General features: G+C 37.0%; 1 protein-coding gene across 1 annotated transcript in view; it reads left to right on the top strand.

The window, feature by feature from the left end:
• The first annotated feature begins 8,943 nt into the window (after positions 1-8,943).
• CCDC172 (coiled-coil domain containing 172) overlaps positions 8,944-24,533 on the top strand; it is a 52,806-nt gene continuing 37,216 nt past the window's right edge. The window contains exons 1-2 of the mRNA XM_040623750.1: positions 8,944-9,022; positions 9,180-9,265. Of these exons, the coding sequence (XP_040479684.1) occupies positions 8,944-9,022; positions 9,180-9,265 (165 nt within the window). The remainder of the gene's footprint in view (positions 9,023-9,179; positions 9,266-24,533) is intronic.

The following is a 24,533-nucleotide window of genomic DNA, read 5'->3' as shown; positions in this document are numbered from 1 at the left end:
GGGGCTACTGTGCTGGCTTGAAGATGGAGGAAGAAGGGGCAGGAGCCAAGGGATGCAGGTAACTTCTCTAAGCCGGAAAAGGCAAGGAAACAAACTAGTCTCTAGAGCTTCCAGAAGGACTGTGGATCCTTTGATTTTAGCCCAGTAAAACCCGCTTTGGACTTGTAACCTCTGGAACTGTAAGATAACAAATTTGTATTGTTTTAAGCCACTAAAGTTGTGGTGATTTGTTACAGCATGAAGAAGACAACACACAGATAGACCCAGTCACTGAGAAATCAGAACAGACCCTGAGCAGGCTCTTGACGCTCTTTGCTAAGCTCAGTGTTACCTCTTAGTTGGGGAGATTTGGATGGCCATGGAGTTGAGACCGCCCGCTGGTGGGAGTTGGCCGTGGAGGACTGGGGTGGTGGTTATTTACCAACCACTGTGGGAGTATCTCAATATTTTTATAGTCCCAATGGGTGTACTAGTGGATTTCTGTTGTACACACACTTACACACAACTAAATCTGGATGGATATAGACTCTTGAATTTTTATAGGCATGACTCTTGAATTTTTCTTCCCTAAGGCCCTGATATCAACTCTTAATCAAAGTGGCCAAGGCAACAATTCTGATAGAATTCTATATTCATTTCCATGTGTCCCACACTGATTTTCCAGGGTGTCGACTGGGATGACTATTTCTTCCTCAGGAGCTTTTAAAAACGAAATTCTTAATTGTTTGATTGTTTTTCCAGCTTACTATCTGCACTTTCCATCTCTAAGTATTGAGAGTTTCTTTTTTCCTTTCATCTCCCTTATTTCCTCTTTTCTTTAACCCTGCCTCTTCTCTCCCCATTTGAAAACAAGTGAAATAAGGGGAAAAGAGAGTCAGTGACTTGCTCAAAGTCACCTAGCTAGTCATCAGCCATCCTGAGCATTGGACCTGGGTCAACACCCCATCCAGTGATGTGAAGTCACACCTCCAGAAGGGAACAGTGTTTAGGGGTCATCCTCTAATTCTTAAATTGCATTCATCTCCTACAGATCCGTCTATGGCCTTCTACTGCCTTCTGAATACAATCTGAACTGCTTCCATTCCTTTCAGGGTCCTCCGTGATGCAGTCCTGACCACTTCACCAACCCGGTCTGTGCAGGGATCCCACCAGTCCTCTCCATTCTCAGACACCGGTTCTGTTCCTGACAGGATCTTCGGGGGAGCAGGAATGTGTTGTCTACACATTCCATAGCAGGTGCTTGCCCCAAGCTGTTACATTTTACACTCAGACTTACTCTGCGTGCCTTGAGTTAATGAATGTGTGTACTTTGTTGCTTGTTGCCCTATAGGCTCCACGCATGCAGAGAGCTCATTCATCTTGTTCCCTGCGGTGGCAGAGCCTGGTACATAGTAGTTCTTCAATGAACACTCTGTGGATGATGTTTGTGGTCATTCTTCGTGGCCTCACCCTAAAGTCACCTCACCACTCTCAAGGCACAGAATTCCTAAGCTATCTCGTAAACCACCAACACAGACTGCCAGCCAGAGGTGGGGGGCCGAATAAAAGGAAACACAGAGTGTCTGGTCATTTATGTGAAATATCATAGTTGGCACTTAAAGGAAGTGGAAACTAGCTTTCTGACCTCTGCAGTAATCAGCTTAGACCGTGAAGCAGGAGATTTGAATCCCCTTATCTACTTCTAGATGAGAATATTATGTCTCATTTACAGTTACAGCCTTCTGGACTGAAATACCATATTTTATGAGTAATAGCATCTGTAAGTAAGATAAAAGACATCACAAAAGAAAATGAAAGCATTTAAAATACAACAATTACCGAAATAAAATCATCTTTAGGACATTCTTCTGACAAGTTCTCTTAGGGTTTATTAATTTCTTCTAAGAATATCACCATGAATCTTTCTTACGAGTGTTTGGATCCTGTGTGCACAATCTTTGCATTTATCCACTTGAGGCGAAGGCACAATAGAGTCCAGGATCAGCCTTTTCCTGCTTTTCTCTGCATTAACGCCTTGAAAAAGGAAACTGTAAAGGTAGATTACGAAACAGTTTAAGAAACCTATTCATGTACACGTTTCATAAGTAGAATAATGAGAAATAGCAGGAACAGAATTACAAGACCAAGTTTCAAATGATGATGTATATACAACTTCAGTAATTCTAATATTTGCAATATTTCCTTATTTGTTTTCAGATATTTAAATTCTTTTCACTCGGTATGCATTCCCTTCAATTCTCTTCCACAACTGCTTACTATTACCTATGAAATAATCAGCTTATTCTCTGTTTAAAATGTTTCTTACTGAGCTCTTTTATTTCAATGCTAATTAATTGTTTCCTTTAACCATCTTACAGAGTTTCCATATTCTATTATCAACACACCTGCAATGTCAAATAAAAGATAAGGTTTATGAGCCATGTAAACTATGATAAAACATTTTGAACTGTCTATGGCATCGTGAAGGGAAAATAATGACAGTGTCTGGCTTTTATAAGGTAATACTATTGTACTAAGGCCACTAAGTCATTTCAAACATTGGAAGCCTAAAGCAATTTTATCCTGATAAATGAGCAATTTAGCAAATTGTTTTAAGAAGAAAAAGATTTACGGTTCACTCTACCTATATGTATATGTGAACATTACATTTTTTCAAACTTTCCAAAGAGTCACTGTGAATAATTCATAGAAGGTAATGGAAACATTAAAATACATCCCAAATTTCCAAATAGTCACTATGACTAATTTCTTGAAATTAATAGCAATCTTCATAAAAATCGTAATAAGAGAATATGTTAATTGTTGATTTAAATTGGAACGTATTCAACAACTAGAGTCATTTATTTGCTGAGTTACCATGTACTTATTAGATCGGCAAAGACTATGTTAATGACGAAAACAAATAACTGGTAAGAAAAAAAAAACACCTTAAATTTCTCTTTTAATTCTTTCTGTGTAATCCCAAGCAACTTAAATTTATTGTCATGAAAACTACAATTTGATACAACCAGATTTCAAGGCCCTTGTTTATTCATCTTTGTAACTGAAGATTCTAACTTGCCTTACGTATGGTGTCCACCCAATAAGCATTTATTAAATAAACAAATGAATTATACATGGTGAGGAAGAGTGGTTTCCAGGTTCTGTTTTGTTTTTGTTTTCTGGAGCTGACAGGCTAATCTGGGTAGGGGCACCTGGGACAGCTTTCCTGGAACCTGTGCTGGGTTCCTAACTGACCAGTTTCACTACAGCTTTTTAATTCCAAAGAGTTTGCTATTTCATGACTCCTAATGTGTTATTGGAATGTCTTCATGCAATATATTTCACACAAGTTTGCTTTTCTCAATCAATAATTGAGAATTGACAGTTTACTTTCATTTCTATTATAGAAGTGTAAGACTGAAAATAAAATCGATACCTTTAAGTATTTATACATACATATGACTTTATCATATATATAGTGTGTATTTATATAAATACATGCATGTGTGTTTTCTCTATATGTACCGATATTTATCTACCTCTCTCTCTTTATCTATCTACCTACCTATCTATCTACCTAATCTCCTTAATAGAGAAGGGCTTCTACAGTAGGTGAATTGCCCCAGGCCAGCTCTGAACCCTAGCTGTTACACCCTTTCTTCAAACTCTTACTAAAAGTTCAATACAGAAAAAAGATAAAAGAGGAGTTCTTTTAACTGAAGTAGTTGAAAGTCACTGCTGAACAAAAAAGATCTTTCATTGGAGCAGAAGGAATTAAGAAGGAGTTCTAGACCTGGCTCTGACATTAATTGCCTGTGCCTTGTTGGGGAAATCCATCAACCTCCATGGCCTCAGTGCTAACATCTATAAAAATAAAAGGATTGTGCAAGATGTTTTCTAAAGTCTAAAACAAACACTAAACACTAAAATACTTTAAACACGAAAAATACTTTGATTGTAATTGAAATAATCAGTCATTTAAGTTTTTTTTTTTAATTTTAACTATTTCCTGCAACTTAACTTTTAAGATCTGTTATATGCACTGAATTGTGTCCCCCTACAAATACATTAAAGTCTTAAATCTCTGGTAGCTCAGAATGTGACCTTATTTGGAAATAGGGTTATTACAGATGTAATTATTTAATATGAGGTCATACTGGTATATGGTAGGCCTTTTATCCAATATGACTGCTATCCCTATAAGAAGAAGGAAGAGAAAAAGAGGCAGAGACAGACTAAGAGAACTCCAAGGGACAATGGAGGTAGAGACTGGAGTGTTGCATCTAAAAATCAAGGAACACCAAAAATTACCAGCAAGGACCAGCAGCTAGAAAGAGGCAAAGACCAGATTGTCCCTCAGAGGGCCCAGAAGGAGCCAACCCTGCCGACATCTTGATTTCAGACTTCTGGCCTCCTGAACTGTGAAAGAATAAATTTTTGTTGTTCTAAATCACTGAGTTGCGATATATTTGTTATAGCAGCTCTAGGAAACTAATATAAATATTAGGAATTGAATATAATACTTAATATACAAATTTCTTTTTTAGTTTTACATGTTAGGTATACAGCTGGTTAAACAAACATTTACAAAGCATGATCCATTCTCAATTATTTTTCTTTCAATCACATTTGATTTTAATTGGTTATACATGGATTGCGTTACAAATCCAAATTCCGTAAGTCCAAAAATGTCTTCCGAAAAGATATTAACTTGTTGGTGATAAGCATTTTTTTTTTTTTTTTTAGGAAATGTATCTGCTTTGAAATGAAACACAGCTGCTGATACAGTCTTATTTTCTCCCGCCCCTAGTTTTTGGAGGCAGGAAATGAAGTAGTTAAGGATCTGCCTTAAGATTTTATCAGGGTTTAAATCCTGATTCTGCTACCATATGTGACCATGGACAAGTTACTTAGTTCTCTCTGCCTCACGTCTCCAATTATAATGTGGAAAAAAAATAAAAGCACTGAACTTATAAGTTTATTGGGTTGGTTAAGAGAATTAAGATGTGTCAAGGTCTCAGACAGTGGTTGGCATGTAGTAAGTTATTAATACATATTAGTTGTTATTCTCTTCCTTTCTAGTGCTTCAAACCCACTGCCACAGGTTGGCTACACAGAGCAACACTGACAGGCCACTCACCTGCTGGAAAACATGACATGGTCCCCATCATATACATGAAAAGGTTAAAGACCGTCTAGATGTTGGCTTCATTTAACTTTCTGCTTTTTTTCTCCCTTACTCTCTGTCCGTTGAAGTCACACCCTCCTTGAAAAGGTAGCTCGTATTCTATCCCCTACCGGTAAGTCTCCCTGGTCACCTACGTCAGACTTACTCTTTCTCCCTCTGGCCATAGTCCCTTAACACAAGGGTGAAGCTCTTGTATACAGTCTGCTTAGGAGTTATTTGTGCATGCTATGTCTCATTTGATAGACGAACACCTCCAGGAGGACAGGGCTTGTACCCTTCAATTTTGTAAACTCCATAGTACCTAGCAGAGATTTTTTATACTTAGTAGATACTCAATAAATGGTTGTTAAACTTGGTTGAACCTCTGTTTTGTTTTTCTTTTTGGCAGATGCCCTAAGAAAAACATAAAATAAATGAATTACTTTTCTTTTCATTGCAATATATATGCCCTGGGCTAGTGGGTATTTGCAAGCCTGGTTTAGGACCTAGGGAAGTCATCAATCTAAGAATGGAGAGGAAATGCATTTTAAATCACAAGAGCAATATAGCCTTGTGTAAGGCCTTCTAGCAAAGCAATTATCAATGGCTCAATAACCCAGGTGCTAGAGTTATTATGAACAAAATCTGAGGTTGAGAGACAATGAGTGATCTTAACTTTTATATTCCATAGGTATGCAATTCAACGAAACATGTACAGATGGAAAGTTTAGATCTGAGAATCATATGTGGGTATCATAATGCAAATAATTGGCTTTCTTTCTGAAGAACATCTGTTGAAACATCTGAAAGCAGTTGTTTATACTGATGCCAAAATGCTGAAAAATATAATAATTCTCCAATGAGGTTAGAAATATCCGGGGGAAGAAAAATAGTTTTTATGTAGTTCTGTTTTTATTAAATCCTGTTGTTGTTTCTCTAATATGGCACATAGGAGATGCTCAATAATATTTGTTGAATGAATGTTGAATGAATAGCAGAGACTCATTAAACAGTTGTTGAATGAATCATTTTTTCAGACTTCTAAGATAACATTTTCAGAAAATGGTATGCCCTAGTTTTACCATGCCATCTACCATTTTTATTTGGCATAAATTAAAGTAATGCTACTCTTGCTCTGAATATTATAGAATGTAATCGGCATGTATACCTATAAGAACAACTATCTTACTGAAGAAAATACATGAATAAAGCTAGTATAGAATAATAATATTTCAATATCCTAACATGTTACTGTTATTCATTATTATAAAACACTTTAAATTCAGGGCACCTGGGTGGCTCAGTTGATTAAGCATCTGCCTTCAGTTCAGGTCATGATCCTGGGGCCCTGGAATGGAGCCTGCTTCTCCCTCTTCCTCTGCCCGCCCCCCCAGCTCCTGCTCTCTCTGAAATAAATAAACAAAATCTAAACCAAAAAAAACCCACAACACTTAAAATTTGAATTGTGGGCTTGCATAATCATGTTTGTTTCAACAAGTAAAAGAAAAGGAAAAACCCTGCCAATGTCTATAGTGGTGATGCCTCTAAGAAGAATTGAACTTGGGATTTAAAAGCATCAAAATATTCTGTGATATGAAGACTGCAGAAGATGAAGAAGCCATTTCTCCCCATAACCCCATTCGAGAATTTCCAGCAGTTCTCTCTTGCATACGCCTGTGTGAGTGAGGCGACTGGGCTCCCCAAAGGCTGCCCAAATTCCACTCTGCCAAGTTTTCAGTACAGGAAGAACATGTTAAATAATAAATGTGAGTTTGAGTGTAACTAATAAAATTGGAATGTTAAAGAGCAGTATGCTTTTGAAAAGCAGCCTCCTTGTGAGGATGCCCCCTGTGCAAGTCCACGGGAAATAATTCTGAAGGGAGTGATATTAATTAGTAATATAATTTATCTTCTGGAAGCCCTTTCCTTTGATAGTGCCGTGGCACAGTTCATAAGCTTCCAAACAAGTGCTCAAAGAAAATGGTTTAAACCACAATTTCAGTTTTGTTTTCCATCCTTGAACAGATAAAAGAGTCAAATTTATTTCAGTATATCTAAGTTTTACACTTGCATCACATGATGGAGGATTATGAAGATATAAAAGTGTATTTATGAAGAGTTTTCAATGAAATGGTAAAATGCTTATGATGTAATCAAAGGAAAACAGAGCAGTATCCAAAATTGAATTCATGGCCTCTGATCTCAGATTTCTTGGTTTCAGCTCTAGCTCTGACATATACTAGGTAGGCTGCCTTGGCAAGATACTTAACTGTTCTGTTCTCAGTTTTCTCATCTAATACTATGAAGGTAATAGTAAAAATCATTGTATTCAGAATAGTGCCCAGCATATACTCAGTAAGTACTATTAATCGTAATTATTACTACTACTTATTCACCATATTTTCAAGCTTGTAAAAGAAAAATGCAAGGTGAGGAGAGTTAGCTGGAAGACAGTAGCGACAATGTTATTAGTACTTGCTTCTGAGTGGTAGGTTTATGGGTAAATCTTTTCTATGGCATTACACTTTTCTGTATGTATTCTTTTGTAATACTGTTTAAAAATTAAGTTTTATGTATACATGACTTAATGGAATTGAGGTGGAAATTTGGAATAGGTTAAAACTTATAGCCCCATATACTACAGCATTAATGAAATATTAATTAAGTCTCTTATACAGATGATATGACAGAATTCACATTTACCTTCTTTCAATTCTAATACAATCTAACTAAAAATTATTTTTTAAAGTTTAGCCAATGTCAATTCTACTTTCAGGAAAAAAGTCAAATGTTTATTATAATCTTACAATTTTGGCCTGCTAAAACTAAAAATGCTTTATTTTAATTTAAAAACCCCATGCAAAAGTCCCAAAGGTGCCTTTCATGTTTAAGCTTTAATTAGCAACCACTTTGGTCTCTGACACATATTGTGCAGATATTGAAGTGTTAATATTACTGAAGCTTGATTACAAAAGGCAATGATTAATTTTAAAGCAGACTAAAAAGATATGCCCTGATTACAAAGGAATGATTAAGGCGTAATGTCAGACGTTGCACATTTATAGCAGTCTTTGCCACAGTCAAAGGATAAGACGTTGCAGTTTATATTTAGAATCATGAGTACTTAGTTCTTTATAATGTTGGGTGTTTGCGCCTCAGAGAAAGATCACCGAGTAAGTCCAAGTTAGGCCTGAAGACCTTTGGGGCCACATGGCCAAAGCAAAACACCTGACCGCACGCAGACTGGGCCCAACGAGACGCCGTAGTTCAGAGCCCCCCAGGCAAGGCCAACCTCGAGGACGCACCTGCCGCAAGGTCTCCTGCCCACGGTACTGTGAGCAAGTACGCATTGTGGGACACAGATTAGGAGGACCTTCTCCCTAAAAAGAGAGGGGGTGGAGAGGAAAAGGCCAGCCGCACAGAGGGGTGCTGGCAGGGCCGGCTCAGACGCCACGGCCCGGGGCCTCCATTTTTATTAGGCGCCAGGACGAAAAGGAAGCCCGAGAGGGCCCGGGTCCTCGAATGAGGGGAGCTGCCTTCAGCCAGGGAACGAAAGCAGGGTTTCTGTCCCAGGCGGAGCGAGGGTGCCAGGGGGGATAAACGGTTGTCCTTTGTTAGGGAACCGGGGAAACAAAGGCCGGGAGCCGGGCTGGCGCCCCGCCTCACGCGTCCTGAGCCGAGGCCGATGGGGGAAGCCCTGAACAGTCCTGCGTCCGCACTGTGCTTTCCAGGCTCCTCGGCCTCCGCTCGCAGGTATTGAAGGGCGTCAACGGATCCGCGGGAGCCCGCCTGAGATGAGTTTAGAATCCTTGTTTCAGCACATCATCTTCTCGGAGCATCAGGCCGAGGAGAGCCGCCGCGTGATCCGAGAAGGTCGGTGCCTCTGTCGCCTGCTGGGGCCTCTGTCTCCTCGAGGTGGGAGCAGCCCCCCAGGCGTGGTCAGAGCAGGGAGGGGGCTCTGCTGGCCATGTGCACAGACTTGGGGACTTTAGAAAGACAGAGGTGTTCAAGGATTTCATTTGTATTCCAGTAAGGTCAGAAATAAACAGATGTCGTGAAGAAATGAAGAAAGCGACGGAGGAGCTGAATGAAGAGAAAATCAAGTTGGAATCTAAGGTAGCTTGACATGTAGAGCACGCCTATTCTCACTTGAAAAAAATCTATTCGAAGTTGGCTTTTTGAAGATATTTTACTATTTGACTAGTTGTCTTTCAAGTAGGAAGCACACTACTGGGCTGGTTAGTGCAGTGCCATGTTGCTGGGTAATATTTCAAACTTCAGGTCAGAGACACTCATTCTAATAGGCACTTGTCCTAAAGAAAACAGTTCAAGTAATGAAAAATTGATTGTCCATGTTGTGCGATGGTTAACTTTTTAAAAGAGCCCGATGTCACTGGAAAAAAATAATTGTTCAATAGGTACTTGGTGCAGTGTATACATTTTGAATAGTAAATAATTTAAGAAGTGTACTCTGTTGATGTAACAGTTGGAATGTAACTTTCCAACGAGTGTCTGCCTTTTTTTTTTTTAATTCTCTACCTCATTTTGGACATTTCTTTCATCCCAAAGTATCATTTTTTCACTAACATTTCTCTTTTCTGCATCATTTGAAAAGTTGTGTTATTTTAAATAGAAGCGAGGAAATCCGATGGCTTCTTGAAGGAGGATTTTGAAGGGTGGGTAGAATTCTGGAAAGGCAGAAATAAGTAATAGGAGAAAAGCATTTGGGGCAGAGAGAGGATATGAACAAAAGGGAAATATGCCCAAGGCATATTGGGAGAGAAATCTAGTCAAAGCAGAGAGCTGATATCTGGGAATAGGAGGAAACCATTCCAGGCTTTTGATCAGGGAGTGTTGTGATCAAAGTGGTTTTAGGAAGATTTCTCTGAGCCCTGGGAGGAAGGGAGCTAAGAACATCATCCACGTATGCCCTAATGAAGGCCTTGCCTATGGGGAAAGGGGGACGACAGTCATTCAAAAATATTCATTCAACACCTAGAGATAAACTAAGCAAGCCATGTGCAATGGGAAATCTGTTTGAGGAAGTCTGGTTGCTTAAAAAATGTCTATTTTAACTTACCGGTGTGAGGAATTTCTAGTTTTCTTTGTGAACAAAGTAATCACAGATCTCTTCTTTACCTGGTGAGCTTCTGCTCTTCCTTCAAGTCTTACTCAAATGTCACCTTTGAAGCCCGCCCTTGGACAGCTTGGAAAATTTTTTTATTATAGTTCAGGGTACCATGTTATAATAAAAGAAGAGTACTTATTTGCATTTATGTTTGTATCCCTCGCTGTTTTGGGAGCAACATATCTGGAATTTTTTTTCTTAAATCTTTTGTTTCCACAGCTTGTATCCAATGCCTAGCACCTAGTTTACTTCGGTGTTTGAATGAATTAATGAGTACTAATAGTAAGATAATAGGGAGAGTGTTTTTATAATAGATTTTTGGACTGTTAACTCAGTGAGACCCTAGGTCCTGTTTTGCTTGTGAGTAGCAGATAAAGTAGCTGCTAACACTATAAGCTGATGGGAAGGGCAGAGCATTAAGAGTGTCATGATGTAGCTTTCTTTTTCTTTAAAAAGAATTAAGATACTTTAAGGGTTGGTAACTGGAAGCTAATAGAAGTAATAGGCAAAACATACAATTAGGTAATGCTTAGCTGACACTTACTGAGCACTTACTGTATGCCGGGCGCTATTCTAAATGCTTCACCCATCTTAACTCCTTTAACCCTGCCAGGAATCCTGTGATAAGGCACCTTTATTAATCTCCCTTTATGGGTGAAGAAACACAGAGGTTAAATGACTTGCCCATGATATATAATTAAAAACAATTAGGCTACCATAATGAAAGTAACAGTTGAGTAATGACAGCATATTTTATTAAAACAGATTTCTTGAGTTCATCTTAGATTTTTTTTCTTCATGCAATCCACATATGATAATGTATCTGAAGCTTTTGCCGTTAGTTTAGGGCAGTTTTTAAAAGGTTACTTATGTAAGTTTTTATACAAAATGTATTTTTCCTGGGTTGGTGAAGATATTGACCTGACAGATAACAAATGTTAAAAAAATTTGTTCTTCATATGTTATCTTTGAAAAAAAATAGGTTTACTCTTTGTACTATTTTCTTTTTAGAAGCTTGTTTTGTTGAAAATGGAAATGTAATTTGTTGCTAAATACATATACATAAAAAATGTTGACTCAAATATTTATACTTGAGAAAAGACAGAGCAAATCCTTAACATTGTTTAGAAACATCTGCTGAAATTACTAATTAATATAGCTCTTAAATGTGCATTGTTTTTTAATCGGCTCATATACATGGGTAATAGTATGATTATATCTTACTAATAAAATTAACATATGAGGTTCACAGTTCGTATCATACTAATTTGTAATTGAAATAATTTGATTTATAATATAGTCAGAATGGTGTGTGTGTGTGTGTGTATGTGTACGAATAAAGATTTTAAAAGTGGAACCACGATTATAATGTAAATGACTAATGAGAAGAACTGAAGAAGTAATCATAAATTGATTTCTCGTATCTTTTATTCTCAGAGTTAATTATATGTCTGCCAATAACAATGAAAATATATTTACTTGAATATTTGACTTGGCATTTATTGACCAATTTATCAAGTGGAAGCAGCATCGGGAGAAACTAGAACATAATTTGAATAGGCCAGTGCTTGAGCTATTTGTACAGTAATACATTCAGACAATATTTGGGGCATTTATTTTGGAAGTTGCTTGTGGTTGAAAAATGTATTTAGGAAGTACAGTACTCATTTTTTTTTTTCTGTTCTGTAAAACCCAGGTAGCATGTAATTAGAACTTGAATGATAGCATTTGCCTTTCAGGGCTCGATGAGTCCTTTAAAATATATGGTTGCAAAAGTCTCAGATTATGTAGTACGAGTACTTCGTGAATTGGAGAGCTACAGTATGGCTGGTTAGGTTTGGTAATATGAAAACAGAAAGACAAGAACATGCCCTGGATTTGCAATTCATGCTTACCAATATACCTAAAGCTTCTGGTAGTCAAGGAAGGGTTTTATAGTGTTGACCGAGCGAATCAAAATTAAGGACTCGTAGAACATTTGTAGTTTCTTCAAAGCATCTAAAAGTTCCCTTTTTTTTCTGTTTTAAAAATAGTATATAGTTAAAATTTGGGCATTTACTCTGTAAAGACATATTATGTAAAACCTAACCTAATGCCATACTGTCTCAAGAAGAAGTAAATGGAGGAAAGCCGTTTTGTTTAATTTTCTTCTCCCAATTTTAACTTACTATATAAACATTATAACAATAATAAAATAATACGGCATGAATTCTTTTAAAAATTCGTTATATTGAAATAAGTAACTTAAGGTGGCTTCTTTTACTTCAAAATGTTCACATTCTTTTTTTTTTTTTTTTTTTTTAGTTGATAAAGAGCCTCCCAGTTAAGGGACCCTCCTAGTTAGGAACCCTCCCAGACCAGCAGGCAAAGTCCTATCTGTTAGTACTCCATTACCTAATTAGGGAAAGAACAAAATCACAAATTGTTATCATGTATAATATTGAAATGGAGTTTTGTTATGGAGGTTTCTCTTTTTGTAAAAGTTGCATCAAGAAAAATTTATATCCTTTTTTAATTTTATTAATTAAAAGGTACTTAAAACATAAATAAAAGAAGGACATTATTTCTTTCCTCTAACATTGTTTAAATAGCAGTAAATGTGAATTATTTAATCTTAATTTTAGAAAATAACATGAAATTCTGTTTATCACAATTTAACACTTTCCTGTATTTAAGTTCATTTACTGTGACCAGGACACTTTTAGGGGTAGTTTCACTTAGTTGCTTGCACTCTCTCTGACTTTTTCACATGAAAGTCTTTTAAGCAAAATCCCTCCTGTCCCAAACACGTACAGCTGATTTTTTAAAAAAAAATTGTAGTATAGAATTTTGGTATATTGCCTCTTTTACATTCGCTTTGGTCGTATGTACAATTCCATAGCCGGTCAATATATTTCTGAGTCTGGAGTCCATTCTACAGAGGACTTTTCTTTTACACTCAAAGTACTTCATAGAGCTTTGGTGGATGTTTTCTTCACTCCCCAGTGCTACTTCCAGAACATTTCTCTACCTGCTTATGGTAGCTCATGCTGTGTACGACCATCTTTTCCCTGCTTCTCTTTTCTGTTTTCCTACTGACTCACTGGGTACTCTCCCTTGCTCTTAGAATTTGGTACCTGGTCTCAGGCCCAAGTGTTCTCTTAATTCATTAGGACCTTGAGTCCACTTCTGTCTTCCTCCATTAGTACTTGCCTGTGTATTCATTTCTCTCTTCATTCTTAGATGTCATGGTTGTTGGTCATTCCATTCTTCCTCCTGACTCCTCTCTCCTTTTTCTCACCCCCCTGGCAAGACTCCAAATCCAAGTGAACCAATTACTTGCTACTGTGTCAGCACTCAGGCAATTCCAGGGGAGGTTGGATCCAGGATTCATGAATGTGAGCCTCGGCTTCAACTGAGGCTTCCACACTGTCTGGAAATACTACTGCATTCCTTTCTCACTCTCTGAAATGACTATTTAAACCTTCACTCTTCTACATTTTATTCTCTCTTCTGAACTACTTAACTCTCAGGCGGTAATTTCGCCTTTTGTTTTAGAGAAAATAGAAACCATCCACCAGGAAATTTATTTTCCCACCTGCCAAACTCCAAACCTGCCATTTTCTCCCCTTTCTTCCTGTTATGAAGGAGATGCCCTTCTTCCTGACAAAGGACAATTCTGTCTATGCTTCAAATCCCGTCATCTCCTGTATCATCATCATCATCATCATCATCATCCTCATCGTCGTCTCATTGTTATTATGCATATTAATGGGAAGGGGCCTATAGAGAGAAGTTGAAGATTTAAAGACTAGATAGAAAAGATTATCGATAGTTAAAAGTCCCTGAGAAGGTAGAAGGAGGTTGGGTGGGATCCAGAGCATAAGGTAAGAATTAGCCTTAGCCAAGAGAGGAGGGCTACCTCTTCTGTTGTAGAGGCTGAGAGTAAGGGGCACCTGGGTGGCTGAGTCAGGTTAAGTGTCTGCCTTTGACTCAGGTGGTGATCCCAAGGTCCTGGGATCCAGCCCAGCATTGGGCTCCCTGCTGAGCAGGGAGTCTGCTTCTCCCTCTCCTCTGCTCTTCCGCCTGCTGGCGCTTTCTCCCTTGCTCTCTCAAATAAATAAATAAATAAAACCTTAAAAAAAAACCTGAAAAGTAATAAGTAATATTGAGCAAACATTACTATATATCAGGCCTTATGCTAAACATTTTACAAACCTTAGCTCAATTAACTCTCAAAAGAACCGTGTGAGATTGGTAGAATTATTCCCCCATTATTGATTTGAGAAAATTAAGACTCAGAGAAATTAAATACCTTGCACGAGGTCACATAAGTGGCAAGTAATAGATCTAAGATTTGAATGTATATGGGGTTAACTAGAGAGCCCTCACTTTTTTTTTTTTTTAAAGATTTTATTTATTTATTTGAGAGAGACAGAAATAGAACAGGAGCAGGGGGAAGGGCAGAGGGAGAAACAGACATCCTGCTAAGCAGGGAGCCCGATGCCAGGCTCTATCCCAGGACCCTGGGATCATGACCTTAGCTGAAGGTGGGCTCTTAACCGACTGAGCCATCCAGGCGCCCCGAGAGCCCTCACTCTTAACTGCTGTAGTATAGTGTAAAGAACGGAATAAGGAAAGGATGAGGATATAGGAAAGTTTGGAGACAGTGACAGGAAACTAAAGGCATGGTTCACACTAAAAGCCACCTAGCTTTGTTAGTTCAACAATTTTGATGAGTATGTGTCATATGTGTTTAATGAAATTATTAATAAGAATATTTCATGTCTTAGTTCCTCTGCTTTTACAGTTGGGTGGCCTTATGCAAGCAAGGTAACACCATGAGTTTGCAGAAGTTTCCCTGTAATGATAGGGGCTACTCATTAGTAAAGATCTATTTTAGTCAAACAGCAGGTTAGCCCCTGAGGGTTAAGAGTCCAGTCGGAAGTACCACTCCTTCCTTAGAGAGAAGGCTCTATCAGTTTAGGGTGCTTTTGTTTGCAAATAATAGAAATTCAGTTCAAAATAGCTTAAATAATATTGAGAAACGATTGACTTAAATATTTGAAAACCTAACCTTTGATTCAGCAGTTATATCAGTTGGAATTGCATCAGATTGCTTATAACAAAAATATAACCATGGTGTCTTTACCAAATAAGGGGTTATTTTTTTTTCTATGTAACAGAAAGTCTGAAGGTAGGAAATCCACAGCCATTTATTAAAATTGCTCAAGGAAATCTTGAAAGACCCCAGCACGTTCTTTCTGTTCCACTATCCTTAGCCATGTGGCTTTCATCCTTACAGTTGCAGTACTGCTCCATCCGCAGGTATCACATCTGAATTCCAGCTGGAAGAGGAGAGCATGAAAATCAAAAGACTTCTCATGTGGCTTTATCATTGTTTTGGTGGAAGGGAAGTCCTCTGTAAGGACTTAGTCCTGCATCTTAAGGATTAGAATTTTGTCACATGGTCAACCCGGGAAAACGGAGCCTGGGAATGTAAATACTTTTAACTGGATGCGTTATTGCTCTGAATAAAATTGGAATTCTGTTAATAAAGAAGAACATCAGAATGCTGGTTGCCCTTGTGTTCCCCTGAAACTAACTAACAACTCCTAGAGTCACATGTTTTCTCCTTCTAAATCAGGGAGAGAGAGAAGGAAGTTTGTAGAAGCTTTCTCTGAAAAGCAAGGAAATTATCCTCATCGGATACCTTCTTCCATCTCATATCCACAAATTGTAACATGTGACTATCCCTGAACCAATAACTGTGGTCAAAGGTAGTGAATTCTCCCAAATTCAGTGTGCTGTCTAGGAATGGTACAGGTTTCCAAAAACTAATAGTTAACCAAGGAAAGGAGGAATGCATGTTTGGGAGGCAACCACAGTGTCTACAGCAAATATTTTAGTGGTTAAAGCCAGACTGACCATGTAGAGAGTCCTTGTCGTTGGTTGAAACATGTGAGGTTAATTATGTTTATCATTTCATCTTAGTATGATTTATCATATATGAAAGAATATAATGCAAGGTTTTCCCTTGTAAGTTACCCCTCAGTCAAGCAAGAGTTGTTTTATGTTGGAGTCCTTAAAAAGCCTTTATGTTGTTACATGCATTTAAAATTCCTTTATTTTGAACAAGAGCTCAATGATAGTTTGAGATGCTTGAAGGAATCACCTGATTGAACTGTCTACTAAAAAGTAGACAAAGACATTTAAGAGGTTTAGTTATTATTTCTGGGAGTATAACCTCAGAATTCTGAGCGCTATTGTGAAAAAGCCACTTAATAACGACCCCCCCCCAAAAATCCACACATCTCTAAAACATAATATTGTGATAAAAAAGCAACCTATAGAAGGTAATACGTATGATACCATTTAAAAACACACAAAACATCTATGAGGGATTATAAATATATAGTGAAATATAATGACATGCATGGAATGATAAGTAGCAACATCAAGTAGTGATTATCTCTGATGGGGGTGGAAGATAAATGTAATCAGGGAAGGGTATACAGGGCACTTTAGCTGTACACGTAATGTTTAATTTCTTAAGCTGGGGGTGGGGACATAGCTGTTATGTGATTTTTAAAAATAAAGATACATGTTAAAAGTTACAAAGCAGTGTTTTTTAGTCTATTCAAAAAGTTATGCAACCATCACTAATTACAGAACATTTTCATCACCCCAAAAAGAAACCCTATGCACTTAGCAGTTCCCCTCCATTCCCCTCAAATCCCACCAGCCCTAGGTCACCACTAATCTACTTCTGTCTTCAGACATTGCATATAAGTGGAATCCTATGATAGGTGGCCTTTTCTGACTGGCTTCTTTCACAGAGCATGTTTTAAAGATTCATCCATATTGCAACATGTATCGCTACTTCATTCCTTCCTATGGCTGAGTGATATTCCATTGTATGGATACCAAATTTGTTTATCCGTTCATCAGTTAATAGACATCGGGTTGTTTCCACTTTTTAGCTATTATGAATAATGTCACTATGAATATTTGTCTACAGTTTTTGTATGAACATATATTTTCAGTTTTCCTGGGTATTCCATCCAGGAGTGGAATTTCTGGGCTGTATGGTAAGGATAGGTATAAGTTTTTGAGGAAATGCAGACTGTTTGCGTAGCAGCGGCGCCGTCTGACTTGCCGCCAGCAGTATCTGAGGGCTCCAATTTCTCTATATCCCCACCAACACTTGTTATTTTCTGGTTTTGTTTTTGTCTTGTTTTTGTGTTATAGCCATCTTAGTGGGTGCGGGACAGTATCTGGTTTATACTTTGGTTTTGGTTTATATTTCAAGTTCCTTAATGACATTAATGCTGAACATCTTTTCAGGTGCTTATTGGCCATTTGGCACATCTATTCTCAAGATGAGCTGCTTGATTAATGGTTGTGTGCATGGTTCCAGTTCTTTTATGGGGGGGGGGGGCTGGTCTCTGAGAAGTAGTGATCTCTCTTCATGTTGATAGAAATGATTATATTTCTTAAATGAAGTGAAAAATACTACATATAGCATTTATTGAACTCCTTTTTCTCAACTTCGTTTTCATGATCTTAAGAAAATCCAAAGAATATTCCACGATAATAGCAGTTTAGAGCAAACTCTATAACAGTATGCCAGATAGCCTTTCTATTTGCAAGTGCTTATAAATCAAAAAAGTTGCATACTTCCTGGCTTGGGTGCACAAAGTGGAAAATCTACTTCACTGTTTCTAATTGTATAAAATCTACCACCAGTGTGCCTATTTCTTTCTTTTCTTTTTTCTTCTCTTCTCTTTTCTTTTCTCTTTCCTTTCTTTTTTCTCTTTAAAGAGCTACTCTAAGTAAATCGTTTAGCCTGAAATGTTAATAATGTTCTCAACAGGATAAAAAACAAAAACAAAAACAAAACTGCTTTTCCAGGAACTGAGAGAAAGGTTCTCTAATTAAAGAATAGTAAGTTTGTGGCTCAGTATGCAGAAAGCATGAGATTACATTTAGTTTGCTAACCTCCTAAGACTATACAGCACGAAAGGTTGCCCTTTCAAAAGTTTGCCTTTTTGCCTTTTGTGATTTCTTAGAAAATCAATTAACTGTGTTCCTCATTTCTAAATATCTCCAATCGCACCTTGGATAATTATTCATTCAACAAACATTCATTAGGCAACTTCTACATTGCACTGTGAATAATTGGAAATAAATTACGTAACACCTTTCTACCTTAATTTGAGAGTTGGCATCAAACAGCTTCAAGTGTATACACTTAACTGTAAACTCAAAAGTCTTGATGTTTTCCTTTCTAAAAAATGTTTGTAATAACTTTTGATGTTTTCTGTGCAGTTCTAGAAAGAAAAACTTTTCATCTTTGTCACGAGTATTAGAGCATAAAAATAGATGAGGCCACCAGGTGTCATTAGAGTACAGCACTAGGTACTTTCGTGGGGGTAATCTATTTTTCCAAGGGTGTTTGCCTTTGCAATGGGTTCTTTTGTTCTTGAATATGCCAACCATTCTTTGACATCAGGGCTTTTGCACTTTCTGTCTCCAGTGCCTGAAATGCTCCTTCCTTCAGCTAGGGGTATTATGTGTACACTGTGTTCTTTTAGGTCTCTTAAAGCAGGGTGGCCAACCCTTCCACTGGAATGCGAGACTTTACATCAAGACAGTCAGTCATATGCAAATCTTGAGGTTGGTTACCTGATGTTGCAGTTGCCACTTCAGAGCTATGGTTGTTAAAGTGTAATCAGCCATAGGTATCCCCAAGACTCTTTCACGACGTCTGTGGGGTCAAACTATTTTCTTAATGATGCACAGCCATAATTTGCCATTTTCGATGTGCTTGCATGCACAGTGATGGTAAGTAAAGGCAATGATGAGTAAAACTGTTAGTGCCTTAGCACAAAGCAAATCAGTAGCCCCCAACTGTACTAGTAGTCATTGTATTCTTCGCTGCCATAAACTCACAGTAAAAAACAAAACCTACCAGTTTCACTACATGCCTTGATTGTTTTCAAGTTGACCATTGTGTATCTGAGTTTTTAATACTGGATGGTGATGAAATGGGAAGTTCACATAAAGTCCTTCTGTATTCCAGAGTACAATGATTGTCTTAAGTGAGAGTACTTATGTGATTGAGTTACAAAATGAACTAGCTCTTTTTTTTTTTTCTGGAACACCATTTTTACTTGAATAACTGATAGGCTGTAGTTATTTAAACTTGAGTACTTGGGAAAATTTTCTCAAAAATGAGGTGACCCTGACATTTCAAGGCAAACACCTGACAGTAGTAATAGTATTTTGTGAATGATAATATTCAACCTTTCAAACAAAAGTTAGAATTTTGGAAGACTCCTATCTGTCACTATAAACTTGACAGTATTTTTCCCAATACTTAAAGATTTTTTTGGTGAGTTTATTGATGATATTAATGAATGTGATTTTTAAGTATAATATTATGAAATGTATCAATATTTGGAGGATCAGAATAGCTCAGTGAAGCAATATTTCCCAAATGACCAGCACATAATGTTACGAAACCATGCATGGGTAAAAGATCCTCAGAAAGCACAAGACAGACCAACAGATTTTATTGTAACAGAAGGTGAAAAGCTCACTGAAATGGTTTCAGATTCCACATTGCAACTAACCTTTAAGAACTGCCACTGGTTTAGTTTGGGTGCAGTATCCAGCATACCCACAATCATTTGAAAAGGGTATTAAAAGATATTGTGTGAGGCCAGATTTTCTGCATATACTTCAACCAAAAAACGTATTGCAAAAGATTGGATAAAGAAGCAGATGTGAGAATCCGGTTGTCTATTATTAAGCCAGACATTAAAAAGATTTGCAAAAAAAATGTAAATGCAACTCTTACTATTTTTGGGGAGGATACTATTTTTTCATAAATATATATTTTTAAACATGCAGTAAATTTACTGTTGTTATTCTTAATGAATTAAATGTTTCTTAAAATTTCTGTTTCAATATTTGATGCAGAAAATATTGATAGGTCTAGCTTACAAAAACAATGAAACAAAAATGTCTTCAGTAATTTTTTAAGACTATGAAGTCCTAAAGACAGAAAAGTCATGAGACCAAAAAGTTTGGTAATGGCTACTGGAGAGGATCCTCCCTGACCTCCAGTGTATAAAATGTATCACCCCATCCCATCTCTCTCTATTCATGATCCTTTATTTTGTAACACTTACTGCCTCTTGACATATTTTATATTGATCTGTTTATATTTGTCTCCCCCCAATGGAATGTAAGCTCCACCAGGAATACAAATTTATCTAGTTTGTTCACTACTATTATTCCCAGTATCTAGAACAGTGCTTGAATTGTAGTGGGTGTTAAATGAATATTACTGAGTGAATAAATTAAAACTTTTCTCATGGGATTCTGTTTTCTGTTCTCTTCTGTGAATACTGCTTGTTTCATCTGATGGCTTTCTTATGTAATGGTGTATTTTCTTATGAGCTTTAAATTTTTCTATTGTGAACTTATCTTCAGCAGGGCTTATGTTTCCTAGGGGTACCACATATTCCCTTGATAAAAAAGACATTCCTACGGAGCAGTTTCACCCCTGCTGCTGGGACCTTACAAATTTTACTTGTTCAGAACCAGTATTTATGTTAATTTCTGAGCTTAGGATTTTTGCAATACATGAGCGAGAGATATGTAATTCTCATATCCATGGACTGTTCAAACTTGGGGTTGGAGCTTCTTGGGGATGACTCCTTCTGCTCATGGCTTAATGGTGGCAGCTCATTTATATGCTGCTTCTCTAAACCAATGAATAGAGTTTTGTTATTCCACTTGCACAGCTGGCATAGACACTTCTCAATTCCTGATTTTATCCAGTGAGCCCAGTTCCAGCTCCCTCCAATCTTGACTTTTGGTCTTATGTAGGCATTTAAAACCCTAGCCCCTAACACCTGTACCCAATCTCAAGGATATCCCTTGGGCTTAAATTCTAGCACACCATTTTTACCCTGAGTCACCTCTTTGTTTCTGGCACGACAATTTCCCATTCTTGCTTTCAGGCTGGCTATGTAAACGGTGTCTATTTTAAATGTAGTTCTATTTTATATAGCATTTCTCTATATTTGAGTAGAAAGTGGGTCCTTCCCACATTTGCTCAGACTGCCATATTAACCAGAATTCTTAACTTTAAAAATTTTTAATGCTTCAACTTCCTCATTCTTGGGTTCTTATTTCTTTTTTATCTTTTGGTCAATCTGTATAATTGTTCAGTAATTTTTCAGGGAAAATATGTGCATGATGGATTTTCTAAGCCATTAAGATCTTAAATTTCTTTCTATTGTTTTCACACTTGAATGAAAATTTGTCTGTAGAGAGAATTCTTGGCTCACACCTGTTCTTAGAGAACTCTGTAGATCTAACACTACTGATTTTTAAAAAGTTTTTATTTAAATTCCAGTTAGCTAACATACAGTGTAATATTAGTTTCAGGTATATGGTTTAGTGATTCAGTACTTACATACAACACCCAATGATGGTCACAATAAGTGACACTACTGATTTTTGAAATTTATTAATGCAGAAGAGAAATATTGAAATCAGCCTGGTTTTTATTTTTTTATTTTTATTTTTAAGGATTTTATTTATTTATTTGAGATAGAGCTCACCTGTGCGTATAAGTGGGGGAGGGGGGATGGGGGAAAGGCAGACGGAGAGGGAGAAGCAGACTCTCCCCAATGAGCGGGGAGTCTGATACGGGGCTCGATCCCAGGACCTGAGCTGAAGGCAGACACTTAACCGACTGAACGAACCAGGCACCCCTCAGCCTGTTTTTTAAAAGTCCTTTTTAGGTAACCTGTTTTCATTTTTCTTCCCTGGTTGGTTGTGCAGATTTTTTTTATTCTTATAATTCCAAATCTGTTCACAGATGTACCTATTAGTTTCGTCTAGACCATGGGTAAGCCTCCCATTTTACCCTCAACTATTACTTGTGATTTCTTTTTCAAGTACCCCTAATCCTTATAAGATTAGATTTTTTTTCTCTGTTCTCTGAACCTGTGATCTTCTCAGCAGCCTTGGAGAACTCTTTATACTTTATGTTATTGATTCCATCTTTTGCAGTGTTGGTTCTGTTGTTTAATACTCTGTAAATTTAAAAGCTGTGTTGGGCTCTTACTTTTCTTTTTTATATTTCTTTCATTTCCTGTCTTCCTTTTTATCTCAAGTTGTTCTGTTTGTTTGTTTGTTTGTTTAATCTTACTGTCTTATGTCCTTACTTGCTCTTGTTTTGGGGGGGACATACCTTTGCGTTCTCTTGAGGACGTCACATAATTGATTAACAAAATTTATCTTTTTACACCCTATAGCAGTAATATATTACAGAGATTTATAGTATTCTTTCTCTGTAAGCTTTTGGGTATTTCTTTTTTTATCTTCCATTATGGTATTTTTTTTTTTTTTGGTGGGGTTTATGCTGTTGCCATGTGAGAACTGTCCAGACTTACAGCTCGCCAGCAGATACAGTATATATGTTGTTCTTTGTCCCATTCCTGTTTGCTCGATTTCTTAAAGAATGAACTGTCTTCTTAAAGCTAAAGCTGCTGGTTGACAAGTTGATGTGACTGTCCCCCTCCCGGTTTCTTGTAGTATACTTGACTGAGGTATGATCTTTTCATGCTCATGTGCCAAGTTTTCTTACTCTGAGGAGGAAAATGTATGTTTTAAAGAATCTGTGACATTTTATGGTTCTTCCATTAAATGCAGTACATGAAAAATCACTACCTGCAGCATTCCATTGTTTTATATCCTGACGTTCTGTAGGAATGATGTAGTGATAGCTAAGATAAGGTACTGCCTCCTGAATTGTCAAATAGCATAGAAGTCACCGTATTTCAAAGTCTCTCCCCAGTGAGTCTTTCAGAGTAAGAAGTATCATTACACATGTTCTTGGCCCATCAGTATTTGTGCATTACTGCTCTTTCCCTAATCATATTAGTGTCTAGCTGAATCAGCAGTTCTTTGGAAATGGAAGTTTTATTTGAGGAAAAGGGGAAGAATAATTTTGGAGTATGGGGGTTATTTTGAGAAGTGAGATTTAGGTTGGCTAAGGATTTTGTAACACCAGACGGGTTCAAAAAAGGTGAATGTTAGAGGTCAAAAGCAAACTGGCTACTTGCAGCTGTGCCTGTGATCTTGATGTTGCTCAGAAGAATATCTCATATAGCCTTTGGTACTTATGTGGTCATATGAATTGTTATTGCCTGAATTAATATCTCAAGATAAGTTGAAAGGTTGCCTACGTCAGCTTCTTTGATTCAGTCTAGTTTCATGGCTTTAAATAGAGTTCAGTTTTTCCTGGTTAAAATTCTAATTAATTCCTCCCAAGAGAAGACAGAAAAGAGGAAGGAATGGGACATATGTGACTGCCACTGTAGGAAAATGGATTAGATTGTTCCTCCAAAATGGTCTTTTTCTCTTTATTATAAGCTCCTCTTCCTCTCCATCTTTATTAGGAGCACTTGCTTATGTTGCTACTAGAAGAGTGGGTTATATTATCTGGAAATATGTGGGCCTTCTATCATCATTTTTGATGAACACGCAGCAGACTCTTTTTTTCTGAATTGAACTTGCTTTAATTCTTCATAAAAGTAGTATGTGTTTATTGCAAATTATTCCAAAAATAGAAATAGGCCAAACACAGAGTGAAAACTATCCATAGTTCCACTGTAGAGTTAGTATTTTCATAGGTCTTCTTTCAGAATTATTTAAGTGCATGTATTTTTTCTGAAATGATTTGCTTTTTTTCCAGATATGTATCCCACATATCTCAGCAGTTTTTAATGATTGCATAGTATTCCACTCAATGGCTGTATCCTTTTAGTTAACTACTTTCCCATTGATAAATATTTACTATTACTCTTAATAAATTACTATTATTAATGTCACTGTGATGACAGTCTTGCACATGCATCTTGCTGCACTTAGTTTTTTTAGGATAAAGTCCTAGAAATCAAATTGCTCTATCAATAGTTATATACTGTTAAGGCTTTTGATGATTTCCAAATTGTCCTCCAGAAAAGTTGTTCCAGTTTATTTTCCTGCAATTTCACCACTCATATAATTGAAATTATCAGTTCTTTTGGCAAATATAAGAAAAAGTGGCATCTTTTTATAGTTTTAATTTGAACTTTTTGTTTACTTATATTTTAATTTTTTTCATTGATTGCTAATATTTATTATGTGTTTTACCTATTCATATCCTTTCCTTATCTTTTTCTTATTGACATCTAGCTTTTATATGTT

Source organism: Ursus maritimus, unplaced genomic scaffold (assembly GCF_017311325.1).
Source record: "Ursus maritimus isolate PB19 unplaced genomic scaffold, ASM1731132v1 scaffold_7, whole genome shotgun sequence".
Lineage (NCBI taxonomy): Eukaryota > Metazoa > Chordata > Mammalia > Carnivora > Ursidae > Ursus > Ursus maritimus.
Note: the sequence above shows the minus strand (reverse complement) of the source record. Positions and strands in the feature narration are given on the sequence as shown.